This window comes from Sarcophilus harrisii, chromosome 5 (genome assembly GCF_902635505.1).
Source record: "Sarcophilus harrisii chromosome 5, mSarHar1.11, whole genome shotgun sequence".
NCBI classification, from domain to species: Eukaryota; Metazoa; Chordata; class Mammalia; order Dasyuromorphia; family Dasyuridae; genus Sarcophilus; species Sarcophilus harrisii.
In genome coordinates, this window is record NC_045430.1 from 129,580,625 (window position 1) to 129,604,540 (window position 23,916).

Consider the following 23,916-nt stretch of genomic DNA (forward strand, 5'->3'; position numbering starts at 1 on the left):
GTAAGCTAATTAATTTGAGTTTTCTCATCCAGATCCTTGTGATCTCCATTTTCTTCCTTATCCACCATTTGGGAGAGGGGGAGGTTACTACATAGTTGGAAATAAGGGAGGTGAAATTCTCTCTTTTCCTCTTCCCTCACCACTTTTACAAGCCCTTGGAGGAGGGGCAGAATAAAAGGCAAATGTTAAAATGAGGTGTCTTGATTATCTGTGGATTTGAATTAGCCTTGCTGTCATATTGTCCTCTTCCCTCATTACCACAGATAAAAGAGACTTGACAGCATGTACTTGCAAGTGAGCTGCCTTTCTCAGCATTTTCTGCTTTCTCTCCAGAAGTGGTATCCAAGTGTGTCTCTTACTAGAATCACTTTGGGGGTCACATGAAAGATTTATTGCTGTGACATTTCACTTTCTGTTAACCAACATTAACAGAACTAACAGTAAATAACCTTTACTACAAATGAAATCCCATGATGAGGTAAATAATCCCCAAGCCCATCCAATGACCCACTTACTTAAAGTAATATTTGAAATAACTTAATTTTAGCTTGGCAAAATAAATCAGACATCCCCTGGGAATTTGCTGTAATGACAACTGGCTTCTATGCTGACCCTTTCTGATAAAAGTTTTCACCATTTGTTTATTTCCAACATTTAAAAAAAGCTTTTTATTAGTTAGATTTAAAGAAAAAAGCAGTCCATTTCTCCCTTTTCAACTTTGTTTCACAACATTCTCATAGAGAAGAAGAGCAAGAAGTCTCTGATTCTGGTGTACCCTTTAGGGTAAAAAGTAGTGGAACAAAAAAAGTGGTGTTTCCTAACTGTCCAGCGTGAACTTGACACTTCTACATTGTGGTTTCCAGAGAAAGTATCTAAATATGAAGGAACAGTGAACAATCATTTTTAGGCATTTTGGTACTAAGAAGAACTATTTATGAAAAAGGAATTCTGCTTTTATTTAAACAAGCAGGCTTCCTTTCTAATAAGTGGCTTTTTTTTTTTTTACAGGATACCAATTGTCCTGTTTCTGAGATATTGTGAATTTTAAAAAACAAAACAAAATAAAACCTTTCTCCTATCTCAGATGGATTCTGTTGTTTGTACTGAGTAGGAAGCTTAAAGTAACATTCCTCTTGGTATTTACTTCTTGTAAGAGCCAGGATAGAAGTTTAAGAAAATCAGAAGTTGACTGGTCCAAATAGAACCACAGCTGATTCTCTAATTTATTACAGCTTCCTGGTCTGCCAAAGGGTCATCAGTTCCTGCCAACAGCATGGCTTCTGAATGCTAGATGGGCAGCCTCAAATGGTTTATGAGACGCCCCTGACCTAGAACAGACTGGAGTCCTTAATAGTCCTGAACTAATTTAAAGCTTAATAAAGCTGCACACCTGAGGGGGTAGAGATATTTATGGTTCATCACTTCACTTGCTTTATGCAAGTAAATTCTGCCTGTGCCCTGAGCTATGATTATTATAGTCCTTTGGGGCAGAATATCCTGCCATACCAGTAGCTCATTCAATGCTTTGTTTCTTTTGTTTTTTGGTAGGATTTTTAAAAAACTATTCTAGTTGGTTTATTCTTTCTTTCTTTTCTTTTGTTTTATTTCTTTTATTCATTCAATGAGAGTAGGAGCTATCTTACAGTTATTTTTCACCAACACACCATTTAAGTAAGTTTTCTGGGGTTTTGTTTTTGGTTTTTGCATATACATTTGAGTGAATTCAAAGAATATTTATTCATTACATATTCATATTGCTTTCATTGGTCTCAAAATAAGTCTCCTATTTGGGATGCTCTACTTTTGGGACATGCTACATAGGATATAATTACCATATGCCATGACCATATCTGAAAATATTTCTCATCATCTCATGCTCAAAATATGTCTCTCATTATCATCTTCAAAAAGCATTTTTAAAGAAATGATCAGTCCAGCTAGGTAATATAGCAAGAGGATGACATTAATCTGCTCCTATTCTCTAGAGGCTTCCAGCCTAAAGTAAATACTCACACAGGCATGCCATTCAAAACATATAAGCAGCCAAATCAGAACATTAAATTCCTATATAATTGGACGGCAAGATATTTAGATTATACATCAATCAGCTTAGAGAGGATGAAGAGGTAAGTACATACCTGGAATGGAAATGAAAAGTCTCAAGACTACTAAAAGAAAGCAGTCAATTACTCTTTGAGCAGCCTGACAATCACTCTCTGATGAAGCTGGGAAGGATTCTGGCAACCTCATTTCCAATAGTCATTGTCTTTTGTATTTTTTCTAATGCATTGAAGCAGGAGTCAAGAGACTGTGTGAAAGTGGGTAAGTCATTTCATCTGTAATTCCATTTTCACATTTATGAAATGTGATAAAGCTTTTGTTACCTGTGCATTCTTCACTGAAACATTTTCAAAACTTCTGAGTTCCTTAGAAAGACAGCATTAGAGTTCTCTTTTAACAGAGAAATTATAATTTCATTTAAAAAAGTAATCATGACTGTAACTGTTACATATAGGGGAAATTTTTGTTGTTGTACAGATATAGGCCAAATCAGATGGCCTTTGATATTCTGTGGTTCTATTAAAGTACAAGATAGGGTTGTTTTCAGACTAAGGCATGGATCCTGCTCTTTATCCTCCCTAAAAATATAATACATAAGGAAATGAAAAGCAATTCAAACAGAACTAGGTATAGGGATAGACAAGGTAGGCCGCTGCCTTGGGTACAACACATTCATGGTAGGGGTAAGAGGAAGCACAAAAGATAACTTTTTTAAAAATGTTAGTTTTTTTTTCTAAATAAATATACAAATTTTTAATGCCAGAAAGTTCTTTTCTCCATGACACATACATATTTATCCCCTGATAAGTACACTGGTCTACTTATTATACCTTACATATGACATGCTATCTCCATGTTCCATAAACTGGCTTTACCTCTTGCCTGGAATACTCTTCCCTCTTCATATCAGCCTCTTAGCTCCTCTGGTTTCCTTTAAGATTCATCTCAAATCCCACCTTCTGTAAACCTTTTTCCCTTATCTCCCTGCAGCTAATGCTTTCACATCCTAGATCATCTTACTTCTCTATCTATAGTTATTTTCATATTTTTTTTCTCTTAGATTGTGAGCTTCTGGAGAACAAGAATTTTTTTTGTCTTTCTTTATATCCACATAGTAAATAAATGTTTACTGACTGATTGGCTATCGTGAAGGCTGAAAGCTTCCTGTGGACAATAATACACAAGGCACACGATTTTCAAATGAGGGAGAGGATGATTTTTAGACTTTGCTCTTGTCCTAATTCTAATTTCAGAGGAGAAAATAATGCCCCTCATTAAGCACGAGTATAAATGAAGTGAAAACACTCTCTCTTCCCCCAGTTCTTCCTGTTTGTTGCATTGCTGAAGACATTGACAGGGGAATTTTCCACATTAGTTCAGATTTGACTTGAGGTTACAAAACCAACATAGCCTACTTACCAAAGACAAAATGGAACTCTTGGGTTAAATGGAGCAAGATAACAGTATCCAAGCAGGGTTTTCTTGTAGTTATCACCATTCAGGGTCATGTACCAGGGCCCTTGGAGAGTTATTTGCTTTTATTTCAGGAAATGTGCTGGATTTGGGCTCTGCAAGGAGTCGGAGAGAAGCCTGTGGTTGGCCATTTACAATGGAGGCAGCCCTGCTGGACTGCCTGCTTAAACAGATTGAGACTGGCACGTACAACTTCAGAAATCTGTATCTATGCTTCATGATCTTTTGCCCTTTGCCAAGGGATTCAAGTATTATTTTGATTTAAGAAAAGGAAAAAAAAATGCAAATAATACTTGAGCTGCCCCTTGATGAAGAGGGAAAAGGTCAGTCTCTTGATGGGTACCCTTTCTCCCTAAGAATACATCTATCACCTATCAGTTGACTGGATTCACTGTGAACAGTGGTTATTAGGAAGAAAGACTAGAATTTGTTGTCAATGAGTAGAAACTGGAAATGGAAATGGCCAAGTTAAAAACCGCTTTCCTACTTCCCAGGTTCTAATCTCATGAGTAACCCACTGCATTTCTATCACACAGATATCCTTTTAGAACGTAGAGCTTTATATACATAGGAAAGCACATGAGAGATACCATGATCAGCCAAAGGCCAGAAAAGGGGGAGAGGAGAGACTGACTTCCCTTGTTGTAGAATAACATAGACTAAGCTTATTGCACAATATTTGATCCAACAAGCCCCCATCTCATGTCATTGTCTTCAGAAGCACTAAAATAAGGTGAGGGAACAAGGTACCTAACCTGAGGAGAGATGATGAAAAGGTTTTTACCTGGAAAATATACCTAAAAACAATGCAAACAAACCATTGGAAATAAATGGGGGGGAAAGCAATGAAGGACATGGTAGAACAGTTTGGGGTATTAATGCCCATTTATGGACATATACATAGAAAGACGGGTATATATACACATATTCATTAATATAAACATGCATAATTAATATATAAATATAAATAATTGCATATATTTATATTATATATATATTTGTCATATATTATGTATTATAACAATATATATTATTACATATATTTTTTACATATTATATTTATGAATAATTATATATTTTATATTTTTATTTATATTATATATAAATTATATATTTAACTTCCAAAGGGTAATATATAAGGACTAAAAGTAGTTCCAAACTAAAAACATAATAATAATAATTATTATTATTAAATAGCATTTTAATATTCGCAAAGCACTTTACAAATAATATCTTATTTGATCCCCACAACAATGCAGAGAAGTAGGTGCTATTATTATCCTCATTTTACAGATGAGGAAACTGAGGACAATAAAGATAAAATGAGCTACTCAGCTAATACATCTGAGACTGGATTTAAATTCAGGTCTTCCTGACTCCAGGTTTAGCATTCTATACACTGCACCTCTAAAACGATCACCTAAAAAAAAAAAAAAAACATTGTTAATTGATTCTTTAGAAGCCTAAAGGATTACACCTATGTTCATTTTTAGAAAACTACCCCCAGTACAGACTCTAAAATCTTTGACTATAAACTGTGTCTTCCCCTTGGCCTAGTACAGGTTCCTGTTTAATAATTGTTAGCAGAATTGCATTATTTTCATCTGACTAGTGCTGCTCCCAACTGTGTGAGAACTGACTTGCATCAGGAAGAAGGTAAAAGATCCATGTAGAAGAGAAAATACTTTTTCCAAAGAATGAGATAAAATACCACAATATCCTTTCTCTATCATCTTTTGACAAACATCTTTTCCTATCCTATCATTCCCACTCAAGCAAATACATACACACACACACACACACACACACACACACACACACACATACACACACACACCTCAAAAACACAAAAGCCTGTCTCTTCTGGGGAATAAATTAAAAATGGAGGTGTGGTTATCATGGAATAATTAGACCCCATGGGAGTAGAGATGCTCTGTGTTTTGTTAATGCCCCCAAGTTGTGATTAGCTAATAATGATGGGGCCTCTGTCATTGCTTAATTATTCTACCTCCTCACAATGTTCCCTGCACAGTTGGAACACAGGAGCCAAAATCATTTCAGGCAGACAAGCAACCACAGGCTCCAGAGTCCTGTGTATGTTTGGTCAATGCAGGCAATTTTCTCTGTGTTTACAATTATTTTATTTCCTAAACCACAAAGCCGCTGCGCTTTCACCACCTAATTGTTCCATGGAAAGCATTTAATGAATGCACTGAAGGCAGATTTTTGCTGCCTTATGTGACTTTTTTTTTGTTGTCACTGTTTGTGTGGCTTTTTTTTTTTTAATCTATTGCCATCCAGGGGGAGTAGATCTGAGGAAAAGTGAATTTAAGAAGCAGTTTGAGGAAGTAGATCATACACACATACACTTCCTGGAAAACACAGTATGTTGCCTAATAAGCAATAGAGTGCTGAGCCATAAAGAACTTAAAATTAATTCATTTAATAAACATTTACTAAGTTCCTAATGTACGCAATGCACTATACAAGCCTGGAAATTCAAAGACTTTAATTCCAGTTTTGCCACTTGGCAACTGTATGACCTTTGGCCAATTATTAAATCGCCCTGAATGAACCATTCTTTTTGAGATATGGATAAAGATATGGATAACCTAGATAGGGTCTAAAGGAGGAGTACCGGGGTAGAGAAGGGCCTTGAGTTCATGATATAAGGAGAGATGAAAGGAACTAGGTAAATTTAGCCTGAAGAAAAGACTAGTTAAGGGAAATTTAAGAGAGCCATGTTCAAGGGTCTGAAGGCCTGTCAGTGGAAGATTAGATTTGTTTTGGGTGGCTCCAGAGTGCCAAAAATTTGCCATGAGAATTTGGGTTTGACATCAGGAGAAACGTTCCTGACAATTAGAGCTTTCCAAGAGTGGAACAGCCCGCTTTAAGAGGTCATAGATTCTCTCTCCTTGGTGAGAAGGGACCAATCCCCTGTCAAGTGTGTCAAGAGAAAGAAATTCAGAACGCAGAGGATGATCATTAATATTTATATAATGCTTACTATGTGCCATGCACCGTGCTAAGTACTTTATGCATTATTATTTCTTATGATTCTCATAACATCTCTGGAAGGTGGATGGTACTATTATCTCCATTTTAATTATAAGGAACTAAAAGCAAACAGAGGTTAAATGACTTGAGGCTAAATTTGAGGCCTCCAGAGTGTCATTGTAATACCTAGTTCACCAGAAGGAAAATTGAGAATACTAGATAAGGACCAACAGAGAGATTTAATGTGATACTGTTATGGGATTCTTGCTGAATAACAGAATTTTAGTAGTATTCCAGTTTTTGCCTGAAAGTTTCAAATGAAGGAAAATTTTATTTCTCAAGAAATCCCATCCTATTTTTGGACAGCTCTAATTGTGAAATTTATCCTTCGATCAAAAATGCCTCTTTGACATTCCTTTTCTCTCAGTTCTGTCACTTAGAAACAAGCAATGTATCTAATCTCAGTATATTCTAGACCTGGATAGAAGGAGGAAGTATCTGATATGTTCTAAAAAGTTCGTAAATTTGCCTCAAAAACTGCGAAGTATTACTAGGTCACAACAAAAATCTGTTCATCTGCTGGAGTTCACCTGCTTTATGTGAGGCAATTGTTCTCAAGTCTTTATAGATCTGGGACTGCCTTTTGTTTCTTTGTTATGCTTTGCATTAGTAAAAATTGGAACATCCATTGTAATTCTGACCTACATCATTAGTTGGACTTTGGGGGCTATTCATACAACCAACAGATGGCATCAGGGTTTGTATGGAAAGCTTGATAGTTTTTTTTTTTTTAAATTGATGGATGATGAGTCATCATGGACTTTTAGAGCAAAGCAAGACCTTAATATTCAACTATCCCAAGGTGCCACCAAAAGAAGAAATCTTTATTAACCTTGAACACTTGTAGTGACTCAGAACTCACTACCTCCTTTATAGAGAGATACCGTTCCTTCCAGTTGTAGCAAAAAGTACATTCCCTGGATTTGGAATTATAAAACCTGGATCAGAATTCTGACTCTACTCCTAACTAATCATATAACCCCCCAAAAATTCATTTTACCTCACTGAGACTCAATTTCTTTAGCTAAAAGTTATAATAATAGCATACCTTCTTTATGTACCATTGCAAGAAAAGCATTTTGTCAATGTTGAGTTTCACATTAGTTGTTTTTTTTTGTTTTGTTTTGTTTTTTTACCATTATCTATTTTCAAAAGCCTTGATGGCAGCAAAGCAACATTGAGGAAACATTTATCTCTGTAAACTTTTATCCATTGATTATGGTTCTGCCAGCTGGAGCAGGAATCAGTAAATTATAGTCACAAAGGCCAATCCAGTCTGCCACTTGTTTTCACATGACCCACGAGTTTGAATATTATTATTAATTCAGGGGCTATACAAAAACAAGTAGTGTGCCAGATTCAGCCTATGGGCTGTAATTTATTAATATCCTGCTTTAAAATACCATATAGGTAAACCCATCCCTTCTTTCACATGACAGTTTATCAAATGTTTTCAAATAACTATAATGTTCTCATCCTCCTACTCACCCACTACCAATTTATCCCCTATACTAAATATCTTCAGGTTCTCAGGGAAGCAACATGGGACAGAGACCAACTACATTAGATTGTCCCCTTCTTCCTCTTGATCTATGAACCCAGGATCCTTCAACCATTCCTCAAGTGTCATGACTCTCAAATACATCACTTTCCTAATTTGCTGCCTCTCAGAACACTCAGAATCTGATGTTTTTGTCTAAATGAAGGTCAGGTTTTATAAGGAGAGTACCAAATCTAATCTCTGCAGTTAACTTTTTAAGCAAAGGATTTCAGGAATTCTTTTCTGGATCGGCCCAAGATTCAGAAGTTTTCCATTATATTTCTAAAGTTGCCCCTTTGCAATGTCCACACATTCCCTCTAGGGATCAGGAAAGCAAGTCAAAATCTTCTTCCACCCTACAAATACTCAAGGGAGTTATGATATCTTTCCCAAGTCATCTTCCTACACTATATCTTTTCCCCCAACTGTTACTCCTAAGTGATTTTCCTTAAGCACAAACTTTGACTCTGTTATTCCCTCTACTCAATTAACTTCAATGGCTCCCTACTACTTCTAGGATAATATATCATCTCTTCTCTTTAACTTTTAAATTCCCTCACAGCTTGGCCCCAGTATATCTTGTTACTCTCCTTCCTGTTCTCTCCAATCCATTCACTTTAACCTTTTCTGTTCCTCATATGGTACTCCATCTTCAATCTCTGAAGCCTTTTACCAACCAGAGAATCTCTCTTCCTTCAAGATGAAGAATAATCATCACTTTCCACATAAAGCCTTTCCTCATCCTCTTGATAGCTAAAGTCTTCCCCTCTTTAACTATCTTGTATTTAACTACAGTATATTGATTTAGATTTATTCTCTTTATAGTCTATATAAACTTACATATGTATTTATTAGGCCTCTTAATTGAATCCAAGTTTCTTGAGTGTGGAATTGTTTTATTCTCTGTTTCAATCTCCAGTGACTGGCACATAGTTTACACTCCAAAACTAAATGTATTGAAACAAAATAATCCCAAGACTTCACCATTTTCGTTTTTCTTCCTGTGTCTTCACTTCAAGCCTGCTTTCAAAAATGGCACTCCAACCTGTCTCGGTCTTACAGGTTAGAGTACTAGTGAGGCCATTATTTGCTAGTGCTGAATACTATGTCTTTTTTCCTGTAGTTTAAAGTTGCACTAGTTTTTTTGGTAGTGAGAAGGAGAGAGTTCCCAAGAAGAAGTAGGGGATGACAGTGTTAAACGCTGCAGGTAGATCAAGGAGAATGAGGGCAGAGAAAAAAGCTGAAAGATTTGGCAATTAGTAGACTGCCACTACTAATTTCAGTAGTAGTTTCAGTACTGTAATAGGGCCAGAAGTTAGACTACATTGTGTTAAAAAGTTGGAAGTTCAGAAAGTAAAAACAAATATTTTTCCTCTTAGGACTTTAGCAGTGGGCATGGGGAGAAAGAGGCTTAGAATAAGAGCTTGAGGCAATAATTCCTTTCTGGCATTGACTTGAAATAGAGTTTCCCTTTGTGGAAGCAGACCAAAATAGGAGCAACAATAGATCACCAAAAAGAGAAGGAAACAACAGTTCATTTCGATTTAAGTTTAAGTAGTTTGGTGATACAGTGGATAGAAGGCCAGACCTAGAGTTAGAAGGACCTGAATTCAAATCCAGCCTCAGACACATACTAAATGCCAAATGTATGACTCTGATAAAATCACTTAACCCTGTTTACCTCAATTTCCTCATCTATAAAATGAGCTGAAGGAAAAAATGGTAAACCAGTCCAGTCTCATTGCCATGAAACCCCAAATGGGATCACAAAGAATCAGACATTACTAATCAACTAAACACCATCACTACTAATACTAAGGTCCACTTCCAATTGGCTGTTATCCAGAGGGATTTTAAGGGTAACTTCCCAAGGTTATCATTATATTCATTTTTGATGACAAAGATCCTAACAGTCTCCCAAACAACTGAGTCTATTGAAAATTAGGAGGTGGGGGAGGAACTCCCATGACATGGCCCTACATCTCTACCCTGAAGGTGGGCCCTTTATCTCAAGAGACCATGGAAACCAAGGAGTCTGTTTTGTGTTTGTTTTTTTAATGCCCACTATATCTAATGTACTCTCTCGTTATTCAGGAAGGACTTACCCACAGCCCCAAAAGATTCAGAATGATGTCACAATTGTGTCCTCTGAATAGCTATTTGGGGAACTAAACAATGGGATCATAGGTTAAGACCTGAAAGGGTCCTCAGAGACCTTCTGAGAAATCTCCTCAAGCTTACAATTAAGGAAACGAAGGCCCAGAGTGATTAAATGATATTTTTAGTTGTATGGGGGCCCCATGGTGATAGCAGCTATAGCCACAAGTCTTAAAAAGTACACAGGTGCAAACACAAGTTGTACAAAAGGACAAAAAATGTCGTTTGCCAAATGGAAACAAGTAATGTAGATCTCATGATCTTTTCACTTTCTGGTCAAAATGTCCATAGGCCAGTTGTTCCCTTTCAACTTTTGTAAAGCAGCTATAACCTCGTTAGAAGTAACAGGTTGCTCTCTGGTAGAAGCAAGCAGGAGCAGCCTTCATTTCCCGCCTACTCTAATCTCTTCTCACTGTAGCTTCTTTGTTTTAGAAATAGAAGTAGCCTTCCACCAAGGACCATGCTGTGGATGATTATAGAGTAGCATTTATAAGCCACCCTTCTGAAATGCCCCCTTGGCATTTTCTGAAATGGTTCAAGGAAAGAAATACAGGATGCAGAGCCCAGCTGAGGCAGAAAGGGAGATTTTAGGTGGGCAGAATGCAATTACCCCAAGCAGAATCTTGCCAGACTGCCAACAGAGAAATTGGAAAATATGTGTGTTGGTGGTATTTAATTTGTGTCTGCCTATTGTGTCTAGGGTCCCTCTATTGTACATCTGTTGAACATTCCATTTTTGAATACTTTATTAAGATTGGCTGGGTTGCCTGTTTCCATTTCTAAAGTAGGAGCTCATTTGTGAAAATTAGGAAAGATTTCTAGAGGGATCTGCAAGGTAAGAGATTCCAGGAGCAGTGCAAGGGAGTGCATGGTAAGAATACCTGTTCATCTCAACTAAAACTCTAAACTCAGTGGCCACTTCTAAAGGCATTGCCAAGGGCTTCAGGACTATGAGGTTTTTTCATTTTAATAACACAGCATGGGGTAGTAGAGAGAGAATTGACCTTTGATACATAATTACTTGAACAAGTTTTTACCTCTCCGTGTTCTAAACTTGTAAGTTGCAGAGAAGGTTTGTATCTAATAATAATGGTGGTGATGATAGCCATATTTGCTATTATGTTATTATATTAAATAGCTTTATATATTTAAAAGCTAACATTTTATATAGTACTATGTGCTAGGTACTTAACTAACTGCTTTACAATTATTATCTCATTTGATCCTCACAACAACCCTGAGAGGTAGGTCCTATTATTATCCCCATTTTATAGATGAGGAAACTGAGATAAACACCATTAGTAAGTGTCTAAGGCCAGATTTTAACTCTGGTCTTTCCTACTTGAGACCTGATGTGCTCTCTGCTAAACCCCCTACCTGCTCTGATAGAGAGGATTTCCTCCCCTGGGAGTTCCCTATACTTCTATCTATCAGGGATCCATAATTTCACAAATCACCATCTCCCTCTAATTGTCCAGATTCATAGGACCTGCCAGAGTTTATGTTCCATTGATACAATCTTCAAGAACCCAGGATCCCCAAGGGGTCACCTATATTCAAGAATATTTGATATCAAATCCTGCCTTTGATAGCCAAGCTGTCTAACCACAGGCAAGTGGTACTTAGCCTTTCAGTGCCCCAGGCAACTCTCCAAAACTGTCAGTTGCACATAAATTGCTAGTCCAGTAGCCTTGGAGAGAATGTTTCCATGTCTGTAGATGATGGATGAAATGATTTCACAGTCAGGTAATGAAATAAGGAAATCCCAGGACTGGATTAAATAAATATAGCAAAAAAATCTGACTTCAGGCTAAGGGCTCTGGGTTCAGATCCCACCTATCATCCTGCATATGCCTTATAATGCAAGATTGTCCACCAAAGTAGTATATGACTTTGATACATAAGCTCCTTGACAATTAGTTCTGGAAATCTGAAAGGGCCAAATCTTCCTTGAATCATATAGTTCGTTAAACCTGGTAAAGTTTCCAAGGATTCTTAACCCAGGGTTCATGAATTTTTTTTAATTGTAAAATTCAGTTTTATTAAAAACTCAAACTTATTTTTAAAAAAATACAACTTGGTCTACACTCAATAAGTATTTATAATTACCTATTAAATGCCAGGCACTGTATTTTAATTTAATTGTTTCCTTTTATAATCCCATATATTTTATTATGTGCATTTTAAAACAACATTCTGAGAAGTCTATAGGTTTTACCAGACTGCCAAAGGGGTCCATGGCCTTCCAAAAGGTTTAGAATTTGTAGTCTAGATCCTCCCTCTGTTCTTACAAAAGAATGGAGATAAGACCAGTGGAAAGCAGCTGGCAGGCTTTAGAGATTTCTCTTGTTAACACCTATCTAATATCTTTGTGGGCTACCTGATCTTAAGGTAGGGATGCTTTGCTATCTGATGATTACTAGGAGCCTAGGAGCCTAGGAGCCTACTAGGATGCTATTTGCTTGAGGAGGAAGAATATGATCTAGCTTGGTTGGCAGTTATCTAGTTATTAACAATAGAAGGAATTTTATATAAAGTTAAAGAAGGAAAGACCTTTCTCTTAATCATTTATAATTGACTTCTATTTTTAATAAGGTATGTAAAAATGAGGGATTCTTTTCTTTATTTATGCTTGATGTCCACCTAGGGTTTTGTATAAGCTCTAGGGATATCATAGGCTCATAGATGAAGAGCTGGAAAGGAACTTAAAGGCCACTGTGTCTAACCTCATTTTGCAGCTGAAGAAACTGAGGCTTAGAAAGTTTAAATGATTTTTCCAAGGTCATACAGCTAGATCTGAGGCAGATTTGTCCATCTTCTAAGAAATTCAGTGCCCTATCCATTATGCTATGTGTAATTCTGTCATTCACTTCTTTTTACCAGCCATAGCCCCAACTGAGAAACTTTTTTTCTGTCTTTTCTCATTCATACCAGCCTGACTTGCTCTTTTTCCACTATTCTCCTGGGGTTGGACACAGGGTGACCTGCTTACAAAGTGAGATAAGAAAAATTTCAGTGCAGACTGGAAAAGTAATGAATTCTGTGCGAGAAAACTGGATGCTACAAAAATGCAAGTCACGGAGGCTAAGTCATTAAGCCCATTTGGTGTGTTTCTGTGTCTCCAGCAATTACAGTAAATGCAGGCAGAATGGCAACATGATGAGAGAGATTTCTAGCCATGTTAGAGGTCAGTCCTCAGGCTTTTCAGGAACAAGGTGACATTATACCAACTATTAGGCAAGCTATTCTTCTGCTGGGCAGTTTTTACTTAGGTTTTCTTTTTCTTTTTTTTTTTTTTTTGCTAGTGCCAGGAGGAGACCAAAAAAGATACCAGTTCATAAAATCTGTTAGAATTGGTCAGGTTTCATCCAAGGGACAATCAGAAGCAATCAATAGGAAATCTCCACTAACTAGCAACAAGTTACATTTCTCCCATCATTTGTGTAAATAGCAGCAGAGCCAGGGAAACTTCTTCTGTCACAAGTGAGTTATTCCAGTATTCTAGATGAGTATTAAAATCATCTGACCCAACTGTGTAGGATCTTGGATTGCTTCAGAACTAGCCTAATATGGATAGACACAAGCCTCTAGGTCAGACCATTGGTAATTTGTGAGGCAGCCCCCCTTCCAACTGAGTTAAGAGGTTCAAAATGCAACGGACGAACCAACTAAAGTCTAAATGAGGTTTTTTAGACATCCCAAGGAAGAAAAATTGGGACATACAGAAATAGATATTGCTGGATACTCTGAATTTCACCTTGAGAGTGCTGAGCAAACTCTGATGCTATTTAAGAACCTTTCATCACCTTCTTTCTTCCTCCTTTTCCTCCAAACACCATTTCTAGAAGACCATGATTCCAGTCAAATAGTCATCAAAGATGGTAAGTACAAGGAGAAGGAGGGAGCAGGTAGTCTACAGTAAGACTATTGACCTAAGGTCACTACATCCTTGAATGCAAGATGAACGAGATTAAAATGTAATTGGGAAATATTTAACAGAATAAATAAAAATTCAATAAGATTTATATTACATTTTAAGACTAGCAGGAACCCTTACATAGGGATTACTGTTTCTATTTGAATGGGACAGCATGGGTCTACATGTACCAAATTGATTAGAATGCTTAGGTGTTATTACTTTAATGCAGTCCTTTGAAATAGACATTCACTTATGCAGGAAAAGTAATAAATGACAGACAGATAGATAAATAGAGCAAATGAGTATTTATTGCTTACCATGGCACCATACCAAGATGAGATTACTCTTTTAATTATTCTACTAACAATGAAGGGAACAAGCTGATTTTTCTTTTTTTTTCCTTGATAGCTATCTTCTTTTAGACTTTTGATACAGGCATGCTGCCCATAAGGCTGGCCAATTCTGATGACCTTGTTGATGCATGATGAAGCATTCTTTAAAATTATAAAATCATGCTTTAAAATCATTTGGCCACTAACCTGTAGGTGTGACATTATTTTTATGGAACTACCTCCTCTCCCCAGTCCATGATGTTATTTCACCCTAGATCATGTTTTCATGATACCACTTAATTAAGTTGCTTCCATGGAAATCCATCAGACAAGCATTAGAGGATTTCTTAAATCTTTGAGTTATTATTAAGTTCCTTACTATTTAATCTTTCTATTATATACATTGTAAAATCAGAAGTCATTTTTTCCAGATAGAATTTCCATTTGTTCTGGACTCTCTCAGTCAAATTTGTTCTCCTTCAATACTGCAGAGTCACAGAAAGCTCCACTGCTATTACAGACTCAGTTATATAAAGTGTAGGTTATCCAGACTCCCTGGGCCAGAGAATATTTTGGGTCATTGGAAGTTTTACTAATCAAAAATAAGCAACCTAGATAGGATATATCACCAGAGATAAAGGATAGACAGTGAATGAATATTAAAGGCACTTTATATTACAACATCAGTTTAAAATATTCACAACACATTCTCAAAAGAAACTCATTTACTTCTCCAGATAGCCATAGCAATTTCCTTTCCTATTAGAACACTAACAACTGGGAGGTATCAGTAAAGCCTTTAAATGAAGGTGTCAGATAAGCTGAGCCTTGAAGGACAAGGATTCTGAGAGGCAAAGACGAGGAGAAAGTTTATTCTTGTCACAGGGGATCCCCTGCACAAATGCATAGCAGTATTACAGTGTAAAGTTTGACAGATAGCTGGTAGCCCAGCCTGACTGTGATCCAAGGTATAAGAAGGGAAATAGTATGAAATAAGGCTAGAAAGGAAGGTAGAAGGAAATTGTGGAAGGCTTTAAATTCCAGGCCAGCGAGTTGATATTTTCCAAGATTCAATGAAGAGGATTGTCATAGGAGTGTGGTTTTAGAACTTGAAAAGGATCTTAGAGATCATTAAATCAATCTTCATTTTACAAACCAACCCTTTCATTTTCAGGTTTAGCACACAGAGACACAAAGGTAAAGACACTTGTTCAAGGTCTCACCTAGAAAATATCTCAGGAAGCTTTTGAATTCAGGTCTTCCTGACTCCAAGTTCACCACTCATGGGGATTTCCTTCAGCAGCCCAGGAACATGAGTGGGGCACTTGGATGGAGAGGCAATCCAAGACTGAGTATTTTCAAAGAACTCTCAGATCTCAGTAAAGTCTTCGGTGAGGGATATATAGTTCAAAACTTTACTCCCTATCCCTATTATGCACCAAGACTCTATGTTATACCCATAAAGTGGCACAATAGATAAATCATTGAGCTTGGAATGAGGAAGACTCAGATACTTGCTAACTATGTGACCCTGGGTGAGTCACTTAACCCTGTCTGCCTCAGTTTCCTCATCTGTAAAATGAACTGAAGAAGGAAATGACAAATCAGTCCAAGAAAACCCCAGATGATGTCACAAAAAGTCAGACATGGCTGAATTGACTCAACAATATCAACATTTTGCCAACAGCTACATTATAACAGTGATACAATGTCAGGAGTAGCTGTGGAACAAGATAACCAATTGCCTTTTAGCTTCTTTTGTTACAGATTTTTTAGGAATAAAAACTTGAATGGTAAGGATGCTTAACTGATTAAGGCACTTCAACAAGTACTTATTAGGCATCAACTGTTTGTAGGACATTGTGCTGAACCTATATAATCCCTACTCTTGAGAAGCTAGGAAGGAATTACATAGGGGGAAATATAATGTCCACAAATAACTGTATAAAAGAGAGACATAAATGCAAAAGAGAAATCTAGGTTGTGTACTAAAAGAAAGCTTTATAGGGGAAGTGGCAATTAAGTTGGGTTTCAGAGTAACTTCAAAGATGGAGATGCCAGAAAATAGGGTAGAGGAAGGTCCATTCCAGGAAGGATAGAATGACATGAGCAAAGGCAAGGAAGGGGCAAAAAATCCTACTTTGAAAGGAGAATAAAATAGGTGAAAGAAAATAATGGGGGCAAGGGGCAGCTAGATGATGCAGTGGGTAGAATACCAGCCCTGAAGTCAGGAGGACCTGAGTTCAAATTTGGCCTCAGACACTTATCACTTCCCATCTGTGTGACCCTGGGCAAGTCACTTAACCCCAGTTGCCTCAGCAAAAAAAAAAAAAAAGAAAGAAATGGGATATGATGTTATAAAGGTATTTTTAGAGCCAGACTATGAAAGATCATGAGTGCCAAGGACTGAAGCTATATTTTATATTGTTAGCAATGGGAAATTTCTGAAGGTTTTTGAGTGGAGGAATGATGGGATCTGAGCAGCACATTAGGAAGGCCATTAGGCAGTGTTATGAAAGATGAATTGGAAAAGAGTTAGATTAGAGTCAGGGAAAACAATTTTGAAGCTATTCCAATAGAAAAGCAAAGTCCTAACTAGGAGAATTATTTTGGAGGTGGAAAGGAGGGGACTATTACAAGAGATCATGTCAAAATAGAATCAGTAGGATTGAATGCAGTAGTTAGGGGAAGGATGCTGATCAGGCAGAAATAAAGAGGTTATCAACCTATATGGTATGTAAGCCTATGATGATGGTGGTACCATCTATATTAATACAGAAGTTAGGGAAAGGAAAATATTTTGAGGAAAGTTGATTGAGTATAGCTTGGGACATGCTGAATAGGAGGTGCCAGGGAAGTGAAATGCTCAGAATAGCTTCGGAGTAAAAGAAAATTCACCTCCCAACCTGTTGGTTGATGCATGATTTGTTCCTCCTCATATTCACTGTTAATGTATTTTTCTTACTGACCAGCAATGATTATTTTTCATTGGCATTTACAGCCATGGCATAGTAGTTCAAGAGTTGGCTTTGGAGCCAAGAAGACCTTTGACACCGACTGGGTGAGCCTTCTTTATCAGTGAAATCCCAGGCCTGGTCTTAATCCCCTCACCTTCACTGTTATCAAAGTATTCTTATCATCAAGACTAAATACTTAATATAATAATAGTATACTTAAATACTAGGCTGGTTTAGGCCTGTGCATATTTTCTGCTTGTGAAAGGTAAAGCCAGACTTTACATGTTTACATATTGTGATTTAGAAACTGATCATCTTGATCTGCTATAATGATGACTAATTTTCATTAATTTTGTACTTTCTTCCTCCCCTCCCCATCCCATTTCCTTCTCTTTGTCTCTTTTTCTTTTTCTCTTTTCCCTTCCAGTGGCTGCTTCAACTCCCAATTCCACTGCTGGTGCAGCCATGAATTCCTTGACCTCTCTGGGGACTCTGCAAGGATTGGCTGGAGCCACCGTTGGACTGAATAATATTAATGCACTAGCAGGTACCATAAACAGTGAGTATTTACTGCTCTGGTGGACAGCCTTCCCCAATATTGACCATGGGAAAATGATTAGTTATAAATGATCTCCAAAAGGGTGAACTGTAACTGGGGATGGAAGAAAACATGCTTCAAATGGTAGAAAAACTGAACCTCAATTTTTGTGGGGTTTCTGTTGGGATTTTTGTTTTGTTTTGAAGAGAGAATGGTGTAGTGGGGAAAAAACTCATGATCAGGAAAGTTGAGTTTGGATTCTTCCACTAACCCTACATTGTGTAACCTGGGGCAAGTCACTTTATCTCAAAGTCCTCAATTTCTTTATCTATAAAATGAAAGTCTTGAAAATTAAGTTTCCTTTAAGGGACCTACTGACTGTACAATTCCATGATTCTGTGATAATTGTCCAAAAAAAGAGAGATTTTTAGAAAAGGAAATGACCCTCCTTGCACAGCACCTGCCACAAGAAATAAATCTAGTCATATGTATTAAGCAAATTCTTCTGCCAGTCAATCAGTAGCATTCATTCTCCACAGGTGCACCATTTTACTCTGGCTATTTATAGTCCATAGCCAGAGGTAATCAGATATGGGCTCCAAAAATACTCTCCTGGCTGCTCCTAAGGCAGTCCTCCTTGGAGTCTACCACAGAGCCTCGGGGATTTTCTCCCTAAGCAGACCACCCAACCAATCATGGAAGAAATAGGGCATGGAGAAGTGCCAATTTTGGACACCACCAGTCTCTCAGGTCAGGCTTTAGACCCATGCTGTGGTACTAGACATCATCTTTCACTGAACACTGCTCCTGTCTCCCAAGCCTCAAAGAGTACACTTTTGCCTCAGGCTTAATCCCTTCTGGCTACACAGCAAGGAAACAGGTGTGTGAGAGCTAGCTAAGCATCTGTTTCTTCAGCCCAGTGGCTAGCCAAAATTTTAAAACTGTAAGCTACAGTAAATATACAACTGGACATTCTGAACCCTGAATGAAGGCGTCCCTTGAACAGCTGACTGACTGCATTTATAGCTGTATTACATTGAGGGAGCCTTTTTTTAAAGATTTTTTAAAAAATGGCTCCATAATCCAATGTTGTTGCTTAAAAGAAAAGGAACATAAACTTGAATTTTTATAAGCATACAGGAAACCACAATTTATCCAAATAAAAAGACCCGACATGAAAATACATACTATAAAAGTAAGAAATAGGGGAATACATAGTTTTGTGGGAGTTTCTGTTCTTCCAAAAATATTAGTGGTTATTTGCCATAGTGGAAAGACTAGCACAGAGGTCAACCACCAATTTCACAAACGGGACAAAAAATTGTCCCTTGTCTGTCCCAAATAAAGGCTTGATTGGCAAGGATAGCGTGTGAGGTGCTAAGTGGTCATTTGGAAGCATCTGTATGCCACATTAAATGTTTTATGACATCAGCCAAGTGGCAGGAGCTTCAGGTTCCTCACCCCTCACAGCAGCAAAATCTGAGCAGAAGGGTCTTTGCTTCTGGAACAAAACAGCTCTTCTCTCTATACTTTTGCTGAAAGAGCTCTAACTCCCACTTGTCTCTTCATCTAGGTTTTTCTTTTCCCTATTTTAGGGGCTTTGTTTTTCTTTTTTTGTTGTTGATGATGTTTTGTTTTGTTTGGGGACTGGGGGGAGTGGTTGGAATTTTGGATTTGTTTTACAATATTCACATACATACATTCTAATCCCATTCATGTTGCTTCTACTGCCCCTGGACCCAGTTCCCCCCAAAGAAGGAAAGGGGTTTGATCACCCAGCAGCCTTTTGGTCCCTAAGCTAACAGGCCAGCAGGAACGGATGTCCTCCTTAGCACCATGTGCTCACTTGCATTGCTGTGCATGATAGCTATCCTCTTGTCCGTTGTCCATTTTCTTGTCAAGTCGTCGTCTTCTTGTCGTTGTTATTATTGTTGTTGTGTTATTGTTGATGGTATTGTTATGATCTTCCATCATCACCATGAGGGATTTGGGTGGTGCATTTGGGTGGTGAATGTCTAAGAAACATGGGTGGGCTCTTGCATGGGGTCTTGGGTTAACACAAGTTCTGCATCTGGCAAGGACACAAGCTTTAAATAAATATTGAAACACTCTATACTTGTGCAACTCTAGGCACATAGGGTTCAAGGAAAACAAAACAGATCTGATTTTAGAATGACCCTACCCTTCTATTATGAACTTAGCTTGTGCCTTTTTGTCATTGAACCAATGTCATGTATAAAAGCATTAATTAGGCCTTAGGTCTGATGAATGGGCTTGACCATCCTATAATCTCAGTGTTCATCTTGATCAGATATTTGCTACTGACCCCAAGTTCAGTGATAAGAAGGCATATGCTTGTATAGTATGGATACCTCCTTAGAAGAAACTGTCAGTGCCCCCCAAATCACCAAGGCATAATCATTTACAAAATTTCTCCCCTAAGCAAGGCTAATCAATAAGCAATTACCTGAAGAGTGACAGCCTTTAGCATCTTCTTATTGTTGCTGACCCTAGCCTATCCAAGAAACATGACTGTACTGATTATATTCTAAAAAACTGAATAATAGCAAAGCCGTAATCAGTGTTCTGCTATCTGTGAACATGGATGATAGGACAGCATAGATCGAAGGCACCCACAGATAAAGCAGAATCATTTTAGTTAGTGTTTCATCTTCTTCCTGCCCAATTATTATTTTTTTTTCAAATTGGCTAATGATAATAGGCAGTTAAACAGCCAGTTCTAATATTTTTTCCTTTTCTTATCTATTTTCAACTTTTGAGTGAAGGGGGCTGAAAAATAATGTGAGGTTTAAAGGGCAAATGGGAAGGGAGGGGAGGAAAACAAGAGTAAAAGAAGTATGTAATCCATTGGCCAAGCCCTCAGCTTCCAATAAGCTGAAAGCTGGTGATATAGATCTTGGGTATTAAGGTGTGAATTAAGTTAGAACAAAAAATCTTTTGTAGATATGTTCACACAGAGGCATTTTATTCACCTTAGGTACAGTCTGAAAATTGTGCCTCCTGTGTGTGTGGAATTTTAGACCTTTCTCTGTTGCCAACAAAACCTGATTTTATCAGTTAATCAAAAAGTATATTTTCAATGTCTACCATATATTTTTTGAGTTATTCTGCTAGGTACTAGAAATACAAAGACATAAATGAATTTATAGCAAATTTAAAGGATAAATGAAATGATTTTTACATGTCAATGTAGTGACGGGAATAAAGAGCTATGTATTCTACAAAGTAATAATTAGTGGCATTCATTGTATATACTTTTGGTCCACCCCCCCCAGTCCCAAAACTGAAATGGAAATATTGCACATATCATATATGTAATATGACTATGTATTATATATATATAATCTAAACATAGACACCTACTGAAGAGAAAAATCAATTCTTTTTTTTACATAGCACTTTCCTGCTAAATAGTTCAGTGTTTTGTGAATAAAACAACCACAAACATAAGTGCTACATATTTATAAAAAGAGAGAGTATATATCAGGAATTTTTTTTGGACAGGTTTTATTAAAAAATAAATAAGAGGTTCAAGCAAGTTCACATTATTGATTCATATATTATGCTGTCACTTTTATGAAACAACTCTAAAGGTACATGTAGAGGCAGAACAGTGTCACTAGGAATATATACACATATGCTTATATCTGCTTTTATATGATCATACTTTTTTGTTTGTGATCTTTAATACTAACATGGATCTGTGATCACACTGATGTAAATATCCCCTCCATTGGTGTTCATTTCAAAACACTTAATGCCTTTGTTTCCTGGGTGACTCATCCATGTTTTTACATAGATCCCAGGTCCACTCAGTGGTGTAGAGGACTTCCTTTAAGTCTTTAGCATTTTGTAGGTATCAGTAGAACCCTTGGGCTCTTTCTTTATCTTAAACTTTCACCAGAATTAGGTTACCCACAGTTTTGATTCTTTGGAGATGGTGGTATTCAAAAACTTGCAATTATATTGACTCTCTGTGAGAACTTTTTCATTTAATGGGGACAGTGTGGGTCCTTAGTAGTCCTGTACAATTTCCCAAATGCAACCAAATCAACTTTCTACATTGAGTTCTAAGACCAGCACATTATCCATTTGCAGTTTCTATCCCAGATATATGTAGTAGCTTACTAACTGTCCTAAATACATGTCATTCTAGGGAAGACACATTTTTTTTTTCCTGCAGGGACTGTTAAATTGATTTCTTAAGTAATTATGGATCTCAATGAGAGGACCTTGTGATGTTCTGGAGCTTGATGAAAGCATTACAATAACAATTGTGGGTTTTTGAAGCAAAGTTTAACAGTTACTTTTTAAATATTTTTTAATTTGAAAGATAAAAATCATACCACTTATGATTAAGCTTTCAATAACTGGTTTCCTTTAAAATTTTAAATAAAATTATCTTGATATTCACCTTAACAAATATGTTATGCCTTATAGCAGGACATTTCCCATAGCAGCAAGAAACACCTTTGTCAATTATAAATCTCCCTGTTTTATGCCACTTAAGTTTACTAATAAAGTTGTTGAATGGAGTTATCTTTATGATAGCATTTATCAAGAAATAGAATATGAGCTTAGAACATCCAAAAGAGATGTCTTTTTAGAAGAATAGCCTTTAAAGCAGAAACAATTACTTAAAAAAAAAAAAAAAGGAACAGAATGCAATGTTATAGTCTTTGTACTTTTGTCTGTTGTATGACAATTAGGTTGTTCACTTTTTTTTAAATCAAGGAACCCTTCAAGTAACCATCTAATTCTTTAGTTACTGTTGTTATTTTAACTACCTTTTTGGGGAAGCAACAAAGTTCTTGTTTTTTCCCATTCTTTTTTCTGAAACATCTTATGAAATGAGCCCCCAGTGCTTTTTAAAATTGTGTCACTTCTTATACAGATATCTATGGTATGAACTTTATCTGCTTTCATTACTTTTAGAGACTACTTCATCCTCTTAACTGCCTTCTTAATGTTTTTCATTAAGCATACCAATTTGAAGGGTCCTTTGTCACTGATGATGAAAAGAGCATCTTAGAAATGTTGATAAAGTCAATCCATTTTCCTCCTATTTGTTTTCTTTCAGAGATGTTCGTCTTTGAATATTTTGAGAATGACATGGCTCATTTGGGTCTTTGGCCAAATTTTCTGGATGTTTGTTCTCACACCATCTACTTTGATTGTTTTATAAGACAATATTATTGTTCATAATCTTCTACAAGTCTTTTCTGTAGCATTTTTCTGATGTTTTACAAATAATATTCTAAACTGATTCTCTAGCTTGCTATCTCTCTCTTTCTGCTTGATAAAGAGATAAAATATTTGCTAAGTAAAGTAGTTTCTGGGCTCTTTTGACCTCCTCGTTGTGGCAATTGCTTTATGTCATTTTTAATGTATTTCTATGCAACATTACACACACATACAAATACATGCCCTGATTAATAGATAGTTGTACCAAATCAGCTGGAACAATTTGCAGCATAGCAACCCATGCTATAACACAAAGGAAAAACTAATCCTATTAAGTAGAATATGAATTAATAAAAACCCCATTAGCACAGTCCTTATTTTTCTTCTTTGGTTTATAAGGACCCTTGCAAATAGGTAAAGTGGAACTAATGACTCCAACTGTCTCCATGGTGGCCACAAAATCATATTTAGAAATAACAGTGTGTTTTCACAAATTAGTCCTTTCACATGGTAATAATAATAACATATATAGAAGCATATATTTGATTCAGTGACCCCACAACTCTAGGCTCTAAGTCATTTGAGGGTCTGTAAGGAATAATATCTGGGTACTTAAATTTAACCATTATATACATATAACTACATCATTATGGACCACCAAATTCTGTTTGAGAATG

General features: G+C 36.8%; 1 protein-coding gene across 20 annotated transcripts in view; it reads left to right on the forward strand.

Annotated features, from left to right (window-relative positions):
- CELF2 (CUGBP Elav-like family member 2) overlaps positions 1-23,916 on the forward strand; it is a 969,093-nt gene that overhangs the window by 923,221 nt on the left and 21,956 nt on the right. For 14 of the 20 annotated variants that reach the window (XM_031940494.1, XM_031940495.1, XM_031940484.1 and 11 more), the window contains one exon: positions 17,924-18,055. In XM_031940494.1, coding sequence (XP_031796354.1) covers positions 17,924-18,055 — 132 coding nt within the window. The remainder of the gene's footprint in view (positions 1-17,923; positions 18,056-23,916) is intronic. The other 6 variants (XM_023504699.2, XM_012550879.3, XM_031940488.1 and 3 more) reach the window with 1 other exon arrangement.